The following is a 19,770-nucleotide window of genomic DNA, read 5'->3' as shown; positions in this document are numbered from 1 at the left end:
TATATACACTGTTGGAAATTATGAAATTTCCGACCACCTGAAAGTGATCTTAAATCAAATCGAAAGTCTTGTTTGGATCACTTTTGGTATCCGGAAAAACCTTTGTTGCTATTTCCGACCACTTTTTGCTTTCGATTTGATTTAAGATCACTTTCAGGTGGTCGGAAATTCCATAATTTCCATTCGTGATAAATGCATACAAACTTCCTTGGAATAGTTTGTGTGTATGTATATAGAAGATTGTATGCATTCATGTTGGTTTGCATGTCTTTGATGGGTTATAATTAATTTGATAATTAATATATATATATATATATATATATATATATATATATATATATATATATATAGTGTTTCCCACTCTCAAAAATTAACGTGCTAAGCCTATTACACCATGCAATAATCAGGAAGAAAGAGAGATGGCAGGCAATGTATGTACAGTAATACTTGCTTTCCTTTTCCCTACCCACTACCCAATGACACTTCTCCTATAAGAGCTATCAGTGTATCTATATATGTGAATAAAGGGGGTGACAGTGTATGCGAGTATACATGGAAATTATCAGTAGGTAGAAAAAGGCATACAGAATGTGATGATTATTGTGGCAGACTAAGATGAAGGAGGGGGCCGGGGTGGTGGCATCATAATATTACATATATTAATTAAAATTTGAATATAGGTGCCAGTGTTTCCATGATTCATTACATTTTTACAATAACTATACTGCTATTTGGACCAACAATGATTTTTGTATGGGACTAAGAATTGGACCAACATGTGCAATAATCTCTATCTTGTTCACTTCAAATCAGATTAGCCAATTAATTGTGAAAATGACAGTTTCACATTCCATTACAATGTTGGGATGTGGGGTAGGGTGGGGGCAGGTAAGTCATATTTAGGGGTAACCTCCATAATCTAGATCTTAAATTACATACACAGTACTAATAATATATTGTATAGTATTAATTGCAACAGATAAGACTTTATGTAAGAGGTTTTATATTAATGCATTTCTCTTTTCAATAAAAATCATCTTTGTACAATTCCAATTTTGTATTTCCAATAATAATAACCCGAACTTTATAAACCAATATAATAATTCGAGAACAATACCAATGATGAGCTTATTTTTCAGTGATCAAGAAATACACATTCACTATCTAAGGGTGTATGTGTTTTGGATAAATTCATAAATTTTCATCATGTGTAATAGCTGGCCGGCGACCACGCTGAATGCATGCATTATTTTATTTTATTAAAAAAAAAAAACAATGGCCGTGCAACGGCCAACTTCTCTACTGTTTTTTTTTTGTTTTTTTTTTTTTTTTTGTTTTTTGTTTTTGTTTTTGTTTTTTTTTTTTGTTTTTTTTTTTAGTTTTCCTTATTTAATTTTGTCAATCTTTATTATTATTATTATTATTATTATTATTATTATTATTATTATTATTATTATTATTATAAATGTAGTATATAATTTTGATACCATATTATTAGAATAATTGAAATTTTATAATTATAAATTTATTTTAATTTTGACATGTTTAATTTCAATATAATGAAAATAATAATTGTAATTATAATTTGTATAATGATAATAAAGAAAAAATAATAATTAAAATATAGTGGAATAAAATGATGGGTCAACAAAAAAACTAAAAGCAAAGAAGAGTTTTTGATATTTAGTGAGATAGTGGATGATGAGACTCACAAAAAACTAATAGAAAAACGTGACTAATGAGGTTGCTCTTAGGTAATATAAGGACATAGAATAAGTAGGTGATGTGAATAGATAGCATGATGTGTAGTCTATCTACATGGTTTTCTTTTAATAACTTATTAAACAAGTTTGGGAAGAATAAGTTATTAAACACTGTAATTTAACTTTTTCATTTACGTTGAAGATAATAAGTGCAACTTCCAATCAAGTTATAGTTAAGAATTAGCTTGGTAATGACAAATTTTTAAGTTGACCTTCCATAACTATGACAGTTACTTATTGACCTTTTTGATTTGAGCAACTAACTAAGTTCTAAGTTCAACTCCACTTCTGAGCTGTTTATTAACTTTCTTGGTTTGAGTCAATCAGTTATATGCAACGTTGACTGGTTTATACCTTTTTGTGATCGGTTACAAGACAGCAAGCTTCAATTCGTCACCCAAAACACACCTTTAAATAGCGGCTGCAAACTTTTTCATAAATAAAAAATATGAAGAACCTAAGCTGATTTTCTGTGTCTAATTCGTTTGACACCAGCAAATCCCTAAAAGGGTCAATCTCGATTGGTAGCTTAGTATGTAGGGAGTTGGTAAGAAGCTAAAGTGTAGCTAGCTAAGGATATTTATGAATGAGAAATATAAGGACGACCTAAAGTATAGCCAAGGATTGCGACGACTTTGAATTGCATGCTGTAGTGAGGCTATAAAAGCTTAAAGGCAAAGGTGATGGTGAAGATGAGGATGATCATCACTGTACTGTACATACCCCTCCTCTCTGCCTTAGCTTTTAAATAGCCCCACTTCTATCATAATCGAATTATATTACGCATTACATACCCCCTATTGACCTTCCAATTATACCGTTTCCCAAACACACAAAAAGCCCATGCAGTGTTTGTTTAAGGTTGTAATCACCTTTTCACCTGCCCCAATTCTCTTTTCATTAATTTTTTACTCAATTTATTCCATGTTTAACTTCATTATTATTAATTTAATTGAGTCTACAAACGTTTCAATTATTAAGCAATTAATACAATTATATCTCATGCATCCCCACCTATAGGCCGTTGGCACTTAATAATGTTAATATATATTCCCCCATGTCATACTTTGTCTGATCTAAATTATTATTATTATTATTATTATTATTATTATTATTATTATTATTATACCAATAAATGTAATCCTTAAGTTCAATTTGCTCGAAAAGAAGTGATTGAGTGAGTAGAACATAATTTTATACTAAAACGTTACAAGTTCAATAATTGTTCTTTTCAACACTCTCTCGATGGAGTTCATTGCACATAATTTTTTTTGTGTGATTCACGGTTTGAGTTACGTTATTACACATTAATGTAGTGTCGACTAAATGTATTGCCATTAAATTATCTACGTGTTAACCGATTGAGATTTCACTGTCTTTAAGGAATGGTATCATTTTTCTTATTCATTACGATAAAATGTTTAACCAGCCATGGGAGATTTTAGAAGTTCTTTTCCTTTTCTCTTATGCAACTTTATGTTATTCCAAACCCAAACCCAAAGCCACCTAAGAATGAATTGAAAAAAATGATGCATGAATCATATATTAATTATAACCATAGTAAAGCAATTTTTTTTCCATCCTACCTTAATTAGTTAACTGCATTGACGACGTACGGCGGATTATTGGTATATGTTTTATGTCGTCCAAAGCTTCTTTTTTTTTTTTTTTTTTTTTTTTACGTAAGGAAATATGTTACAACTTACAACGTACATTCTAAGTTAGAGAGATGAACAACCCCAATCAAGTTGTTCAGTTTGTTGATCGACTTGGTAATCACAAGGTTAGAAGTTCGATTCTCAATGAGAGTGTGGCCTATTGACATACTTAGTTTGAGTCGATCAACTATGAACAACTTACGCTAATTTATCTCATTATGGTCCTTTGGTCACAGCGGGTGTAGGGAACTTGTTATGGTTATACAAGCATTTGGGGGTTTGTCTATTAGTAAAGTTATATCCCTCAATTTATTCGATATATATGTCCATTATTTTGACGGTACGTGAGAGACGCTTAAATTTGAGTTCAAACTTATAAAAAGTTAGAGGCATAAGGGATTGGCTTCTTGAAACGGCATGGGGTGACACGAAATTAAAGCATGGCAGCCCTTTAATTCCATTAACTTAAAAAGCACAAAGACAAAGGAGTACGTGGGGTGTCAACCATGCAACTAGCCGGCAACATGCAAGAAGCTCATCTAGGACCCATCTCTCCAACCATTACTTTTATTATATATGTAAATCTACCTTATTTAGCTTTAATTGTAATCTAAAATTACCCACTAATTAATCTAAAACCCTCATTCTAATAATAAAGTTCAAATTCAAGACTTCAATTATATATCATGTCTATTGTGACTTGTGAGTAGTATAGAGCCACAAATTTTCTTGCTAGAATGTACATCCCTTAGTTGCAAGTGGCACTTTGGGCTATACTGTCGTTCTTCATAGAATTTTACTTAAGATCGATTAGGGTTTTTTTTTTTTTTTTTTTTTTTTTTTTTTTTTTTTTTTTTTTTTTTTTACCGTAGAGGATTAATATTGTGTATGTGTTGGACTTGATAGTTTGGTCTAGTGTTTTTGTAAGTTATTCTCATTGTTTGATTCAAATATATTACTTGTTAACTACTATAATGACGTTTGTCGTAATGGGGGGCGATCGGGTTTTAATTTCGTCCCAACAATTTAAGTTTCTAGCGTGTTCAATATAAAGATAAAAATTTAAGAATTGTGTTGTGTTACTCTCCTTCACTTTTCAATTTTTACCGCATTTTATTTATTGTCACTTAAACAATGTCAAATGTTGTCAAAAAAAAAATGTCAAATCATGTTTTCTATTGGTAAAAATGAGTTAACTTAGTGGACCATTTAACTTAGTAACTATGAGAAAGCATGTTTGCAAGTGAAATAAAAAACATTTTCAAAAATTTAGAGTTAAAATACTGCTATTGAGCGGGGAATTCTATGTGCGCCGATCTTTGATTTAAATCAATGTTGCAAAAATCGCGCCTAGGCGGTCGGCCACCTAGGTGCTTTAGGCGCCCGCCGCCTAGGTCTTCTAGGCGGTCCCCAGACACCTAGAGGGCGCCTAGCGATTTTTTCAACCTTGATCTAAATTAATGAATCTTTAAAGTCTGATCTAGTCCTAATAGTAATGTAACGTGATATGCTAGGGGGTGAAAAATGCGGAGGAAAGAAACATTTTCCAAAATTTATAGTTAAAATGTCAATCAGCTTGGGAATCCATAGTATGCGAGCTGATCTTTGATCTAAATAAATGAATCTTTTGAAGTCTACTTCTAATAATAACGTGAGATGTTATGTGATAAAAAAAAAATGCTGATGAAAAAAAGAGATATTTTTTTAAAATTTAGAGTTAAAATGTCGATTTAATTTGCAGGGGGAATCCTATGCCGGCTGATCTTTGATCTAAATAAATGAATCAGACGGCCATACTTTCCACTGAGATTCATGTTCCTCCACTTTAATCTCTTTTGCGATAAGGTTCCATATGTTCACCTTTAAAGACAACGTACAATAGATGCTTGCTGCTACTTACAAGATATTCAAAACACCACTTTGCATTATCCTACCTAAATGTCGTACGCACGTTAAAATAATCAATCTTGCCGTATACAACTACACGATTTTTTTTTTTTTTTAAGGAAATTAAAAATTTTGTGATTGGATTTTTCTGAAGAAGGGATGAGTAAAGTGCTCTTGTGAATTGTTATGATTGCCAATAAATTTATTTTTTTTCCTATTGAGTGAGAAAGAGGGCATATTATTAGCAGCAGCCTGGTGGTGGGGTGGGGTGGGGTGGGTGGGGTTGGGGGGGGGGGAGAGAATATATGGGACTGGTGCGGGCCAGGTTTGGGTCACGGGTTCTTCTATTCCAAGATTCTCTCATGCAGCTAGCTAGCAAGTGCACTACTCTTGGCCTCTTTCCTTGTTCCTTAAAGGTGATAATGTAGTGTTAAGAAAAGCATCATTAGTGGTAATTGAGGTTGTTATTGTAATTGTAAGGTCAGAGCTGAAGTTTGGTTTTTGTATACTTGTTATGTTAAAGAGTTGTAGTGGCAAAAGCTCTCCCATATGGGAGGTTGTGAGTTCGAGGCTCAGTGAATGCAGTATATATTGATTTTTATGCTTTAGTAAGTTGAAAAAAATAGTTATGAACAGATACTGCATTATAACAGAGTCAGTAGTAAAAAAAAAAAAAGTTTTGAGTTTGGCCTTGTCCAAATAAGTTATATTTTATGGGCGTAACTCAAATTGAATTCAAAGAGTCCAAAGAATTTGGTCTTCCCCAAATAATTAAGTCAAATCCTACTTACCTAACTCAAATTAAATTTGAATTAGTCTCACATTAGTGAAAATAGGAATGTTGTAAAAAAAAAAAAAAAAAAAAAAAAAAGCAATATGCCAATATTTGATTAATACATCCTCATTTTCTTTTCTTTTTAATAATTTAGGTATTCCGATTTCACCACTATACCGTTGAACTTGTCCAAGAGCAATGGTTTCAAGTTTCCTCGCTCTTTGTAGTTTATAGAATACAAGAGTTCTTTCCCTTCACTAATTAGTTAAAGTTTATGAATAACTATTCAATTTTTTCATATATTTTGCATGTACTAAAAAAGGGTCCCTCTCTTTCTCTCTATCTCTCTGTTGGTTTTGTCTTTTTCCATATTAATGTTGGATGAAAGCACATTAATCTCCTCACTCACTCCCCACCTATGTTCCTGTAATCTTCTCGTTTTGGGGCGTCAATTTAACTTGCTTAACGCTCAGTTGCAGTTGCTTTCGCCTACCTATTTTTGTGTTCCGATCCATGTGCGGCACTAGCTAGCAGCGCTGTTTACAATTGTGACGTGACACTTGACACTTCATGGTATTATCGTAAGCAACGTTCCAACTCTTCAGGGCTAGTTGGCTGCACCCCGCATGGCAATTCAGTTGGTCACATAAGTGAAATTTGAGAGTAATCACCAGGAATCGAGTCTTATGAGAGCAATAGTGTGGGAGTAACCTCTCAAAGTGAGAGGGTTCCTTGTGTGCAGTAAGTAAAGATCTAGCCTATGTGTTCACCTGAGTTATCATGATTTACATCATTCCAGACAACAATTATACTGCGGACCATGGTCCAAAACGGCATACACTATAGTATATCTAAACTGACACGGTCTCATTTTTATATTATCAAATGAAATTGTAATTGTGTTGAAATGAAACAGCAGTGTATACAAAATGAAACTGTAGTATATATTTGATGCCTGGATCACAATGCATTGTGGACCGCGGTCCACAATATAATTCCAAATACTCTGTCGGGCCCGCGTGGAGGACTTTGGAGTTGGGGATTCAACTTGTTGAGAACAACATGACTAGTTGGCTACATTATTACAACCGAATTTACTGTATGCTCCTTTTAAGTTCAACGTTAATTTCGGGCGTCACACAAAAATTATTAACCTTTTTAAAAATAGTGTATCTGTTTAGCTAAGAACATGTTAGCACGGTACTACTTTTCAAGATTGTAGGAAACTAGGAAATATCGTTTTGTTTTTTACTTTTTTTTTTTTAAATAGTTATGGTGTAATGCAATAGTTGTTGTTTAGTGTGTTCACATTTGATCATTAGTTATCGTCAAAAGTGTTGGTTTAGTACTTGAGGAAATTTGTTAACTCTAAAGAATTACTAAGAAAAAAATGCAATATTGAAATCCATATATGTGTATTGCTTAATTGAAATTTTGAGGTTTTTTCTTTCTTTTTTGGGTACAGGTAAATTGAATTAGAACCAATAGAAATATATACAAAAGAACATGGGGCATACACTAGTCAATACAAGCCGATAGCAAACAAAAGAGGCAAAATTTGCAAAATCATCACCACCAGATAAAGAAAACCAGAGCTCAAAAGAAGAAGGAATAAGGGTCAAATAGGCCATCGAACTACACAAGGAAATGCAATTAGGCCACTGAACTCAAAAAGAATGCAATTTGGCCACTGAACAGCACAAAATGTTGCAATTCGACCAAAAATAACCTGTTTACTTGTTAACTTGCTGATGTGGAGGTTATCACTTTAAAATAATAATTTTTTTATTTTATTATAAAATTTAAAATAACAAAAAAAAAAAAAAAACAGGTTTGCCGCCGGAGACGAAGAACCAATCTTCGTCTCCGGCAGCCTGGTCTTCGTCTCCGACCGGGGACGAAGAGCTCTTCGTCCCTGGCCGGAGACGAACCTCTTCGTCTCCGGCAGCCTAGAGACGAAGGGACCTCTTCGTGTCCCTTCGTCTTCAGGCTGCCGGAGACGAAGAGGTTCGTCTCCGGCATGGACCTTCTTCGTCTCCGGCCAGGGACGAAGAAGGTTCTTCGTCTCCAGGCTGCCGGAGACGAAGACTCGTTCTTCGTCTCCAGGCTGCCGGAGACGAAGACTCGTTCTTCGTCTCCGGCAGCGGAGACGAAACTGAAAATCTGTTTTTTTTTTTTTTTTTTTTTTTTTTTTTTTTTAAATTTAGTTTTATTATTTTAAATTATTAAAATAAAAATAAAAAAACATTATTTTAATATATGGTAACCTACTCATTAGGTAAACAAGTCATTTTTGGCTTAATTGCAACATTTTGTGTTGTTGAGGGACCCAATTGCACTTTTTTTGAGTTCAATGGCCTGATTGCATTTTCGAGTGTAGTTCGATGGCCTATTTGATCCTTATTCCAAAGAAGAAAGAAGCCGTGGAGATGAACTTTTACAGGGCGTTTGGTTGGAGGGATTTTAAATTCCCTTCCCACTTAATTCCTACCTAATTCCAAAGACCATTAAATTCTGTAGTTTGGTTGGAGGGAATTGCAATTCCATGGAATTGTAATTCCCCCATTTTCATGGAATTAAAATCCCATGTCCCCCTGGGATTTTAATTCCTGGGAAAAAAAATAGTGATGAGTCAAAATTATCCCTTCCTTTTTTAACCTAAAATTAATGTCTAACAACAATAATAGACATTTTTTACTTTATACTACTTATTCCCTTTCAATTCCCATATATACCAAACATTGGAATTGAAATTCCCAGTAATTCTATTCCTGTCAACCAAACACTGAAATTTAAATTCTCACTTTATTCCCAGTAATTCAACTCCCATGGAATTACAATTCCTTTCCCACATAATTCCCCCCTCCCCCTCCAAGTCCAACCAAACTCCCTGTTAGTACACATATGATGTGGGATAGGGGGGATGGACTTGAACATGTACATTTCATTGTTTAAAAGAAAGTGTAAATATTTGGATAAGCAGGCAATTATATAAAAGAAGTAAATCGCACTAGAAAAATTATGTGTGACAGATTCGAGCAAGTGAGTGCTGGCAGGAATCAAACTCATAATATTTAGATACGATCATACGAAAGTCCTGTTTTACCCACTCCATCGGATGACCACTCCTTCCAAGGAAGCATATTTATTTTTGTCCCGCAATATTGGGCAAATTATACCATGGATCAAGGTCTACCTTGCATTGTAGACCCTGATTCAAAAATAACCTTCAGATTTTGTACTTATAGTTGACACATTTTGTACATGCAGTTAATAGTTTCTATACTTGCAACTATCATATTATGTGTCAGCAATTATCAAGTCATATTCTATATTTATAGTTGACACATTCTATACATGTAGCTATCATATTATGTGTCACAATTATCAAGTTATTTATTTACATGTACAAAAACTGTTAACTGTAAATACAGAATATATTAACTGAAGATACAATATCTTTGTATCAGGATTCACAATGCAATATGAACCCTGGTCCATGGTATAACAATGGGCAATATTGTACTCCATACTATTTTCTCATCTTGTTTTTAAGCAACAGTTGATGTGGGCTTCTTAGAGCAGGCCCAAACAACATACGAGTTACAACATGCGCTTCACGAATATGGGCCAGTGCACTTAATGAAATGGGTTACATCGAAACAGAAGAATATTCACTTTGTTATATACTCCGTATATGTATATCTTCTCATTCTCAAAGACTTGTGTCTAGAATTCGCACATTTGGAAGCTCCAATCACAACAAATATTGATTCCGACCAATCTTTCCTGACCACAAATATCAGACACTAACAAACACTGTTCCACTAAGGAATCAAACTACTATTTACTGTGCATCATTTTTTTTTAAAGGTACATGGCAAGTTAGGTGAGATTCCAATTTAAATGTGGCATGCGAGGTAAGATTCAAATCAAAATGTGACATGTGTAATGCCTAGTGAGCTTTTATTTGATTTATGAAGAATATCTAGAGAGTAACTTCGTATCACTAAGACCACAAGGTTATTGGAATGTGTACTGAAACCAACTATGCTTTACTGTGCACTTTTTTCTTTCATTTCTAGGTATGAGTCGACTAGATGGAGGAGATGAGAATCCAATCTTTTTTTTTTTTTGAATGCAGATGAGAATCCAATCTAAATGTGCTGAGTTTTATTGACATAAAAACATATAGTTTATACTTTATAGTATCATTGAATGTAAACATACTAAAATAGTAACCTTTAGACATGAGGAGATGAGCTTCAAGAAAATCTTTCCAAGCAAAAACCTGAAGTCTGCAGTAGGATAAAAAGAGCAAAGAGTTAAGGGGCAGAGATGCGGCAGATGGACAGCAAAATGGAACTAGCTATCTATTAGCATTAAAATAGGTAATAAGAGGAGTTGAAAACACCAGAAAACGAGGTTTTTTCGTGGTCGGATAGATGCTTTTTTGAAGAATGTTTCCTGTCAAAGTCCAAGAAAACCAGAAGAAATCTTAACAATAAAGGCCTAAATTACCCCAAATGGGGTACCAGGAAACATTCAAAAGATGTAAAGAACTACCAAGGGGTTGAGAATTTGAGATGATGAGAACCAGTTCCAGCTACCGTTTCTACTTTGAGCTTCATCTTCAGGCAAGGAACCTAACTACACAGAACAAGACAGATACACTATATAGCATTAAACACAAGTCACAAGATCATGAGATTGAATACATTAGTAGTTAATGTGACCCTCCTTGCTGGCCGGAACGATGATACGATCCCACTTCAACTCTTTCGGGACAAGAGTGATGATTCGATCCGCTTCTTCAAGAACGAGAGCGATCATACCACGATACGATTTCACATCGACTCCAAATTGTTACTTAGAACCCAAGCGACCATACTGTGATACAATTTCACATTGACTCCAAGTTGCTACTTTGGACTTGAATTTGAACCCAAGAAACCTAACCTATCTGCCAAAACATTGACATCTCCCTCTTCACCTTCTTCCTTCAATGCTTCATCGAATCCTTCATTGAAAAAGTCCTGCCAAAATCCTTCATCCAGTTCTTTATATGAGCTTTCGCTCTGAAACTGTTCAAATCCATGATCATCATTCTCCTCCTCCTCCTCTATCTCTCTTCTTGCTCGGCCATATCCCTGCATTTCCAATGCAAGGGCTTCCAGTTCTGAAACCTGGAATCCGTACGGGTCTCCGTTGGAGAGTTCTAAGGGCTCGGGTTTAATGGCGGCGGCGGCCCGACTGTCACTCGGGCCTTGATCAATCGGCCGGCGCCGTTTCTTGGTAATTGCGTCTTCAAGCTCTCGCCTTTTCTCCTTCTGCGCCAGCAATTGCTGCAGAAACTCTGGGTTTTGCATGGCTCTGGCGAGGAAATTCATCATCTGTTGCTGTTTTCTCTCCGTGCCTTGTAACCTCACCTCCATTGCTCGCAGGTAGGCTCTGGTGGTCTGCTGCTGCTGCCGGAGCTTCACGAGCTCCATCATCAACACCTGCTTGTCTCGCCGCAATCCGTCCACTTCTGCGTCGATTTCGACTCCGAACCGCCCTACTTCCACACACGGCCCCACTGCGTGCGCTTGGTGCGCCGGAACGGGCTGGGAACTCGGCGTCCTTTTTCTCCTTATGTTCTTCAACATATGCCTGTTCCCCCTCAGAAACGCCTCATTCGCGAACTCCCATCTCTCTGGATCAATCTTCCTGAAACCCTGCAAAATTCACCCAAAAACATTCGGAATGAGAATCAAATACTTTCGCTTTCCTTTAAATTTCCAGAGAATGCTTAGAGAAGAGGAGGGATGAAATGAATACAAATTATTAAGATGGAATGATACACGTGATTTTTAATTAGGGAATTGAGGAGTAATCAAATTCATAGTTTGTTTTGTAAAATTGTCAATCAAACACATGATTTTAATTCTTTGGTATATAAATCCATGAACCAAATACACCCTTAATTTTCCAATTTCTAAACCAAAAATTTTACTCGCCAGCAAATCAAGTTAATTTGACTGTTTATTTGATAACCACAAAATTATAATTTCGACTAAAGTTAAAGCTTGGTTTGGGAGAAAAGAAAAAAGAGGCATTTTACTCTGTAGCCATTTGAGCTGGAGAGAGGTTTGTAAATTGTGAACTTACATAAGTATTGAGCTGGCGGACGAAGCTGGAGAAGTTGTTGTGCTTGAAGAATCTGGGGAGGAGATTAGTAGAGAAGGCGTGGGGATCCCAGACAACGAAGCTGTGGCCGCCTCTGCTCCAAGAAACAACACGATTAGTACCAGGATCATCCACCATATCATAAGTCTTTATCAGGAATGGCGGAGGCCCGATGTCATGAAGCCCCTCCATCGGCTGCGGCGGCGGAATCACCACCGGGTCTCCGCCGCCGCCGCCCCCCGCCGACGAACTCGATCCCGCCGGATACTCCTCCTTAACATGGTAAACTAAATCCATCGCCACTACTACTACCGCAAAAGCTTTATACTTTTCTTGTGAAGAAAAAGCAACTAACAGGTATACTAGCAGTCAAAAGAGATTGTTGACCGTGGATTGGAGGAACAAAATATCAACAAGAGAAGAAGGAGAAGAAGAAGAAGATTAAGAAGAAACAGAGAGCGAGGAACTTTCGAGAAGAAGTCGCATGAAGTTGACATGCATTACAAGGAGGGACAAAGGGGAACTTTTTAAAGGGCTTTCCAGAGAGCCGTGATTTCTCGTTTGGGAAGGTCGTTTGTGCCGTTAAAGAAGTTGGTTGGTCAATGGCAAAACCTTAACACCTCCATAACAAGAGAATGATTAAGGAAATTTACAGGGTAATTATTTCTGTTAATTATGCGTTATTATATACGGACAGAGAAGATAATTGACCTATGGAAGGTTCTGGACTTCCTGGCATCCTTCCCATCCACGGTATTTATTTATTTATTATTTGCGGTTTTGTGGTTTTGGCAGAATGGAAATTGGAGAGAAGGCTCTTTGGAAGGTTCTGGAATTCATAATGGGGGTGGGAAAGAGGGAGTGGGCTAGATTGGATATGGTGGAGGAATGGGATGGGACCACACATATGGTGGAAAGGAATGGCTTTGGTTTTCAACGCAAGTTTATGAAATTTGATTGGGTGACATCATGGAAACCTGCCGTACGCACTTCATCTCCATTATCACAAAGCTCCTAGGAAGGATTTCACACCTACTACTGTTACACTTTGTCGGTTATAGTATCTAATTATGGTAGTTAACTAATGACATTTTTTATTTGAACTGGTCAGGTATGAAAACATTAACTAATTTAGATCATGATTGCTAACTATGATCATAATACGAATTTTACTTATAGCACACTTTTGGATAGTGATTGAGAACTTTATAGGAAAGCGAAAGATCCAACTGCAAAACGATGGAATGGCTAAATGAAAATCTCGATCTCCTTGGTCACTGTGGAACCCTAGTCAAGTAGAGTGGGGAATTGCTAACGGAGGAGTGGGTTGTTAGTATTGAGTATATCTCCTGTGAGAAAAATGATATTGCAGACTAGTTGGCTAGGGAAGCCCCACGAAGACAGTACGAGTGGATAGACTTCTATTGCCCACCAATGGAGGTTCGTGACATCCTGAGTATGGATAGTGAGCTTGGTGTGACCAATGACGCACTAGATTAGCTAGGTAGCCCCCTATTTCTCCAAAAAAAAAAATAATAATAAAAAATTGTTAAAGTAAGTTAGGCACATTTGTCATTTACCTTTTCTACATGCTTTCAGGGCAGGATTGGGGATAGGTCTTTGCGTTCGTATGACGAGGGAAACTCGCATTCACTAAGAATATGCATATGAGGTAAATCACACTAAGAATATCGTGTACAACAAATTTGACCGAAAGGGTGTTGTAAATAATCAAATTTGTAACATTTTGATACAAGAATGGTGAACTATCAGCTTAATCACCTATTTTGATTATTGTTTTGTTATTTTAAACCATATGTGATTGTCGATTGTCGCATTAGTTAGCAGTAATGACTATTTGTATTTGATGTAGTAAATACATGCTTCTACTATTCTCTACGGTAATAAGGTCAGTTCCGGCTACTGTCCCAGTACTTAGTTTGCTTGTTGGTTTAAGTCATTGAGCTTGGATGATGTGACAATGAGTCAGAGGTTCCCGAGCTAAAGGATAGTGTGTAGAAAATTTCAAAAGTCCCCTTCTTAGGTGCTCCACGGGGTATTTTATAGGCAAGATGATGAGACACATGTCGGAGGTTGGCATGCGTGATATGTGTTCTCCATGCACTCAGTGGTCTCGGTGGCTAAGGAAGAACATACACGTGTAGCATTATCACAGAATAACCAACGATTAATAGGCTCGGCTTAAGTGTATGCGATGAGGTTCATCTCTGAGGGCTAAGTAAATGGGCTCGGTTTTGAGTGCCATGTAAAGTCGGGACTGAGCTCAGAAAGTTAAGGCAATGGTATATTCTCAATAAGTAACCCATGGTATATTCCCTATTAGTATTAATATCAGTGACAACAAAGATACTTTGAGATTTCTTAGTTTTAATTCTAATGTAAATTAATCATTCAAATTATTATTTTAGTTCACCTGTTTTTTTAATAACGTAAAATATTTGATCTCTTGATAAAACGAAGGGACAAAATTAACAATGGAAATCATTAAGTGAATAATTAGATACCACAATCGCAACTAAACAAATAAAAAATATTATTTTTCTTATACTAATGGATCTATAAATAAAATAATGACACATAAACTCTGTTTAATTTGTAGTCTTTTGGTGAGATTATGGAGATTCGTTTTCACTTTTCGTGCGAATCTTAATACTCAAGAGCAACACGCCACGTGCCAATGTCAAGTGCTAAAATGTTTACACGTGTCATCAAGCTGGCATGTTAATATTTTTATATTACGAAGAATTAAATAATTCAGAAAAACAATTAATAAAAAATGCATAAAAGAGGTCGCCGCTCTGGATTCAGGGCAGAGGATAAGCACCAGCCACCAGATGAGCGCTGGTAGGCCGACAGGCTCGAAAAATACGATAAAAAATAGTACTATTCTTGACTTCTTGTCATTAACAAGAACACAAATAAAAAGATAATTTATTTTATTCGAAGCCATATGCAAATGGAGGCTTCTACAACCTTCTAGTTTTTACTAGATCTTGCGAAGTGTAATGCTTCGAAAATTCGAAACTTCCTGCAATTTGCAATTAAAAAAAAAAAAAAACTGAATAAATTAAATAAGGAGAATGGGTCAGCTGCGCAACAGTGCACATCCTTGAATGGAGAACTTATACCAGCTATACGTAGTATTACATGTTACCCGTTGGTGCCTGGTGGTGGTGTAAAACACGCGTCATTGGGTCGGTCTAGTTTGATTAAATTTTAAATTGGGCTTGGTTATATCTGAAAAATAAAAATTAATATATAGTTCGAAGAGTTAATATCCTATTAGGTCTTTTGAGTATAGTAATTTTTCACGTTTAATTATAAATTTTCAAATTGATCACCCGTGATTATTCGATTTTTAAATTATTATCATTTTTGGTTCAAGTTAATCACTCATGATCCTTATAAAAGAATTATGATTGGTTAAATTTTGAAATTTGAAGGACTATGACTAATTAACTTGGACAGCAGAGCACTGCTGTTACTATAGATTTCTTCTAATCAGATATAAAACTAGTGTTCACCAGATACTGAATTTGAGATGACATATTTTTAGAGGATTTGGTAATCACTAGAAGGGGGCTGTTTGTCTAGAATTAGTATCCGCACACTGTTGGTTGTTGTCACCCTTTTCCTTTACCGTTGCAGGTCCTAAAGGTATCACAGAGGTTACAGTTGGTATTGTTGGAGTTTTTGATGGCCATAATGGTGCTGAAGCAAGTGAAATGGCATCAAAGCTATTACTGGAGTACTTTACAGTGCATATGTTCTTTCTTCTTGACACAACGTTTTCCGTCCTATTAAGGAAATTGAGGGGATGGCTACCAAATGTAAGAGGGAATGATGTAATGAGGAATTGGGCCAGCATCAGTTGAAATTTGGGAGGTAGTCCTTCTCCTTTTGCGAACAAGTTTCAGTGGTTGTTCTTATTACAGAAATTACTGGGGTGTTAGAATTCATGGAAAGAAATTTTTGCATATTGTCAGAAATTTAAACAGTGTTATCTCCAATGTCTACTTTGAGATTTCATGAATACCTAGGGAGTATAAATGTATAATTGAGCCGTCCTTATTCTTATAGCCTTAAGCTGAGTTTGTCATCAATCTTTGATGAATCTTTTCCATTGGAAATATTCAAGGAAGCAGTGCTAACTGCTAAGAGCAATTGGTGATATTGATTCTGCATTTTCAAGGGTGAGTCTTGAATAATTTTTCTTGGGTTGACCAGATTCAGATTCATCTAATGCTGCTATTTCTGATGTATACTTTTTCACATGAAGGATGCTTTTAGAAATAATTTTGATTCTGGATCTACTGCCGCAATCATACTTCCACACGGCAAATTATCAATCGTTATGCGTTGGACCCGTGTCCAACATGCTTGTTGGACACGGGTAACAGTGCCATTAGGCACTGTTATCTCATTTTTTTTTTCAGACCGCTTCATTGTAAGAGTATATGTTCATAATTTTATTACTATATGTTAATAACTATACATTCATAACTCTATAACTGTACATTCATAACTCTATAACTGTACATTCATAACTCCATAATTGTACATTCATAATTTTCGAAAGGTGTTCACAATTTTAGAGCTCTATGTTCATAATTTTATCGCTATATGTTCATAATTGTAAGTTCATAATGTTAGAGCTCTTTGTTCATAATTCGATCAATAACTGTACATTCATAATTCCATACTGTAGATTCATAATCTCATAACTGTAGATTCATAACTCCATAACTGTAGATTCATAACTCTATAACTGTACATTCATAACTCCATAACTGTACATTCATAATCTTCGAAGCTCTATATTCACAATTTTAAAGCTCCATGGTCATAATTTTATCACTATATATGTTCATAATTGTAAGTTCATAATGTTAGAGCTCTGTGTTCATAATTTCATAATTGCATAACTGTATATTTATAACGGCATAACTGTACATTCATAACGGCATACCTGTACATTCGTAATTCAAAAAAAAAAATAATGTCGTTAACGCCAAAACGTGCGCGATTTTTTTTTTTTAAACTAAATGACGCGTTTTTTTTTAAAAACGACGTCGTTTTGGGCCCGTGTCCACAATTCAATGTGGACACGGGTCCAGGGCATAATTTGCCGCAAATTATGCCCTGGACCCGTGTCCACATTGAATTGTGGACACGGGCCCAAAACGACGTCGTTTTAAAAAAAAACGCGTAATTTAGTTAAAAAAAAAAAATACGCGCGCGTTTTGCCGTTAACGGCGTTATTTTTTTTTTTTTTGGATTATGAATGTACAGTTATGCCGTTATGAATGTACAGTTATGCCGTTATGAATATACAGTTATGCAATTATGAAATTATGAACACAGAGCTCTAACATTATGAATTTACAATTATGAACATATATAGTCATAAAATTATGACCATGGAGCTTTAAAATTGTGAATATAGAGCTTCGAAGATTATGAATGTACAGTTATGGAGTTATGAATGTACAATTATAGAGTTATGAATCTACAGTTATGGAGTTATGAATCTACAGTTATGAGATTATGAATCTACAGTATGGAATTATGAATGTACAGTTATTGATCGAATTATGAACAAAGAGCTCTAACATTATGAACTTACAATTATGAACATATAGTGATAAAATTATGAACATAGAGCTCTAAAATTGTGAACATAGAGCTTCGAAAATTATGAATGTACAGTTATGGAGTTATGAATGTACAGTTATGGACTTATGAACGTAAAATTATGGAGTTATGAATGTATAGTTATTAACATATAGTAATAAAATTATGAACATATACTCTTACAATGAAGCGGTCTGAAAAAAAAAAAAAAAAAGGAGATAACAGTGCCTAACGGCACTGTTGCCCATGTCCAGCATGCTTGCTGGACACGGGTCCAACGCATAACGATTACCTCCACACACGGCCCCACTGCGTGCGCTTGGTGCGGCGGAACGGGCTGAGAACTCGGCGTCCTTTTTCTCCTTATGTTCTTCAACATATGCCTGTTCCCCCTCAAAAACGCCTCATTCGCGAACTCCCATCTCTCTGGATCAATCTTCCTGAAACCCTGCAAAATTCACCCAAAAACATTTGGAATGAGAATCAAATACTTTTGTTTTCCTTTAAATTTTCAGAGAATGCTTAGAGAAGAGGAGGGATGAAATGAATACAAATTATTAAGTTTTCTTCCTATGTCTACCCTAAAATTCTCCTCCTTTCTTCTGCCAGTCTCTTCTTCTTATGCAATTCTCTTAGGGGGTGTTTGGTTGGATGGAAAATGTTTTCCTAAAAGTGAAAGAAAATGATGTTTTATGTTGTTTGGTTGGATGGAAAACATTTTCCATTGAAAAAAGTTTTCATTGAGAATGAGGAAAATAAATTCCTAGCTCACCCTAGGCATTTTGTTTTCCATGGAAAAAGTTTTCCATGGAAAACTAATATGACAATTTTACCCTCATTATTCTTTATTAATTACTCTTATTATTATTATATTATTATTATTGTGTAGGGTTATATTTGTCATTATACACATTATTCCTTACCATTTCAAACTCAACCAAACAATGGAATTCATATTCCCAGTAATTTCTTTTCCACCAACCAAACAATGTAATCTATTTTCTTGGAATTTATTTTTCATGGAATTTCAATTCCATTTCCCTTCAAATATTTTCCAGCGAACCAAACGAGCTGTTATTTTCTTCTGCAATCTCCCTTTTTCTTCTTTGTTTAATCCCGTTGGGGTACTATATTTGGTATCAGAGCTGGCGAGCACCGCGAGGGTAATAGTAATGAATTTTGGTGAAAGAATTTTGTATATTTAAGATAGAATGATACACGTGATTTTTAATTAGGGAATGAGATTGAGGTTAATCAAATTCATAGTTTGTTTTAAAAAATTGTTATTGAAACACATGATTTTAATTCTCATTTTTGATGTATAAATCTATGAACCAAATACACCCTCAATCTTCCAATTTCTAAACCAGAAATTTTACTCGCGAGCAAATCAACTAAGTTAATCTGATTATTTATTTGATAACCACAAGATTATAGGTTCGACTCAAGTTAAACCTTGGTTTGAAAAAAAAAAAAAGGCATTTAACTCTGTAGCCATTTGAGCTGGAGAGAGGTTTGTAAATTGTGAACTTACATAAGTATTGAGCTGGCGGACGAAGCTGGAGAAGTTGTTGTGCTTGAAGAATCTGGGGAGGAGATTACAACGAAACTGTGGCCGCCTCTGCTCCAAGAAACAACACGATTAGTACCAGGATCATCCACCATATCATAAGTCTTTATCAGGAATGGCGGAGGCTCGATGTCATGAAACCCTCCATCGGCTGCGGCGGCGGAATCACCACCGGGTCTCCCCCCACTGACGAACTCGATCCCGCCGGATACTCCTCCTTAACATGGTAAACTAAATCCATCACCACTAGCTACTACTACCGCAAAAGCTTTATACTTTTCGTGAGAAGAAAAA

At 35.5% G+C, this 19,770-nt stretch overlaps 1 protein-coding gene and 2 long non-coding RNA genes across 6 annotated transcripts; 2 read left to right on the top strand and 1 right to left on the bottom strand.

Moving 5' to 3' along the window:
* The first annotated feature begins 364 nt into the window (after positions 1-364).
* LOC109160975 lies at positions 365-13,078 on the top strand. Its single transcript, XR_002050846.1, has 3 exons — positions 365-375; positions 5,078-5,084; positions 12,609-13,078. It is a non-coding gene; the product is annotated as an uncharacterized LOC109160975 (long non-coding RNA).
* LOC109160944 (heat stress transcription factor A-6b-like) lies at positions 10,488-12,660 on the bottom strand. Of its 4 annotated transcripts, XR_002050840.1 has the most exons (4): positions 12,234-12,660; positions 10,975-11,800; positions 10,650-10,918; positions 10,488-10,550 (listed from the first exon to the last, which is right to left on the bottom strand). XR_002050840.1 is itself a non-coding variant. In XM_019309223.1 (3 exons), the coding sequence occupies exons 1-2, from the start codon at positions 12,546-12,548 to the stop codon at positions 11,006-11,008; spliced, it is 1,110 nt and encodes a 369-aa protein (XP_019164768.1). In that variant the 5' UTR covers positions 12,549-12,660; the 3' UTR covers positions 10,510-10,894; positions 10,962-11,005. The 4 variants fall into 4 exon arrangements, 3 of the variants coding, with proteins under 3 accessions (XP_019164768.1, XP_019164760.1, XP_019164752.1); XM_019309223.1 differs by having other exon boundaries at positions 10,510-10,894; positions 10,962-11,800; XM_019309215.1 differs by having other exon boundaries at positions 10,510-10,894; positions 10,967-11,800.
* Positions 13,079-15,753: 2,675 nt separating the features above from the next.
* LOC109160971 lies at positions 15,754-16,663 on the top strand. The gene is made up of 3 exons (XR_002050845.1): positions 15,754-16,157; positions 16,353-16,465; positions 16,552-16,663. It is a non-coding gene; the product is annotated as an uncharacterized LOC109160971 (long non-coding RNA).
* Positions 16,664-19,770: the final 3,107 nt, after the last annotated feature.

Source organism: Ipomoea nil, unplaced genomic scaffold (assembly GCF_001879475.1).
Source record: "Ipomoea nil cultivar Tokyo-kokei standard unplaced genomic scaffold, Asagao_1.1 scaffold0302, whole genome shotgun sequence".
Lineage (NCBI taxonomy): Eukaryota > Viridiplantae > Streptophyta > Magnoliopsida > Solanales > Convolvulaceae > Ipomoea > Ipomoea nil.
The sequence above is the reverse complement of the archived record's forward strand: the minus strand, read 5'-3'. Positions and strand labels throughout refer to the sequence as shown.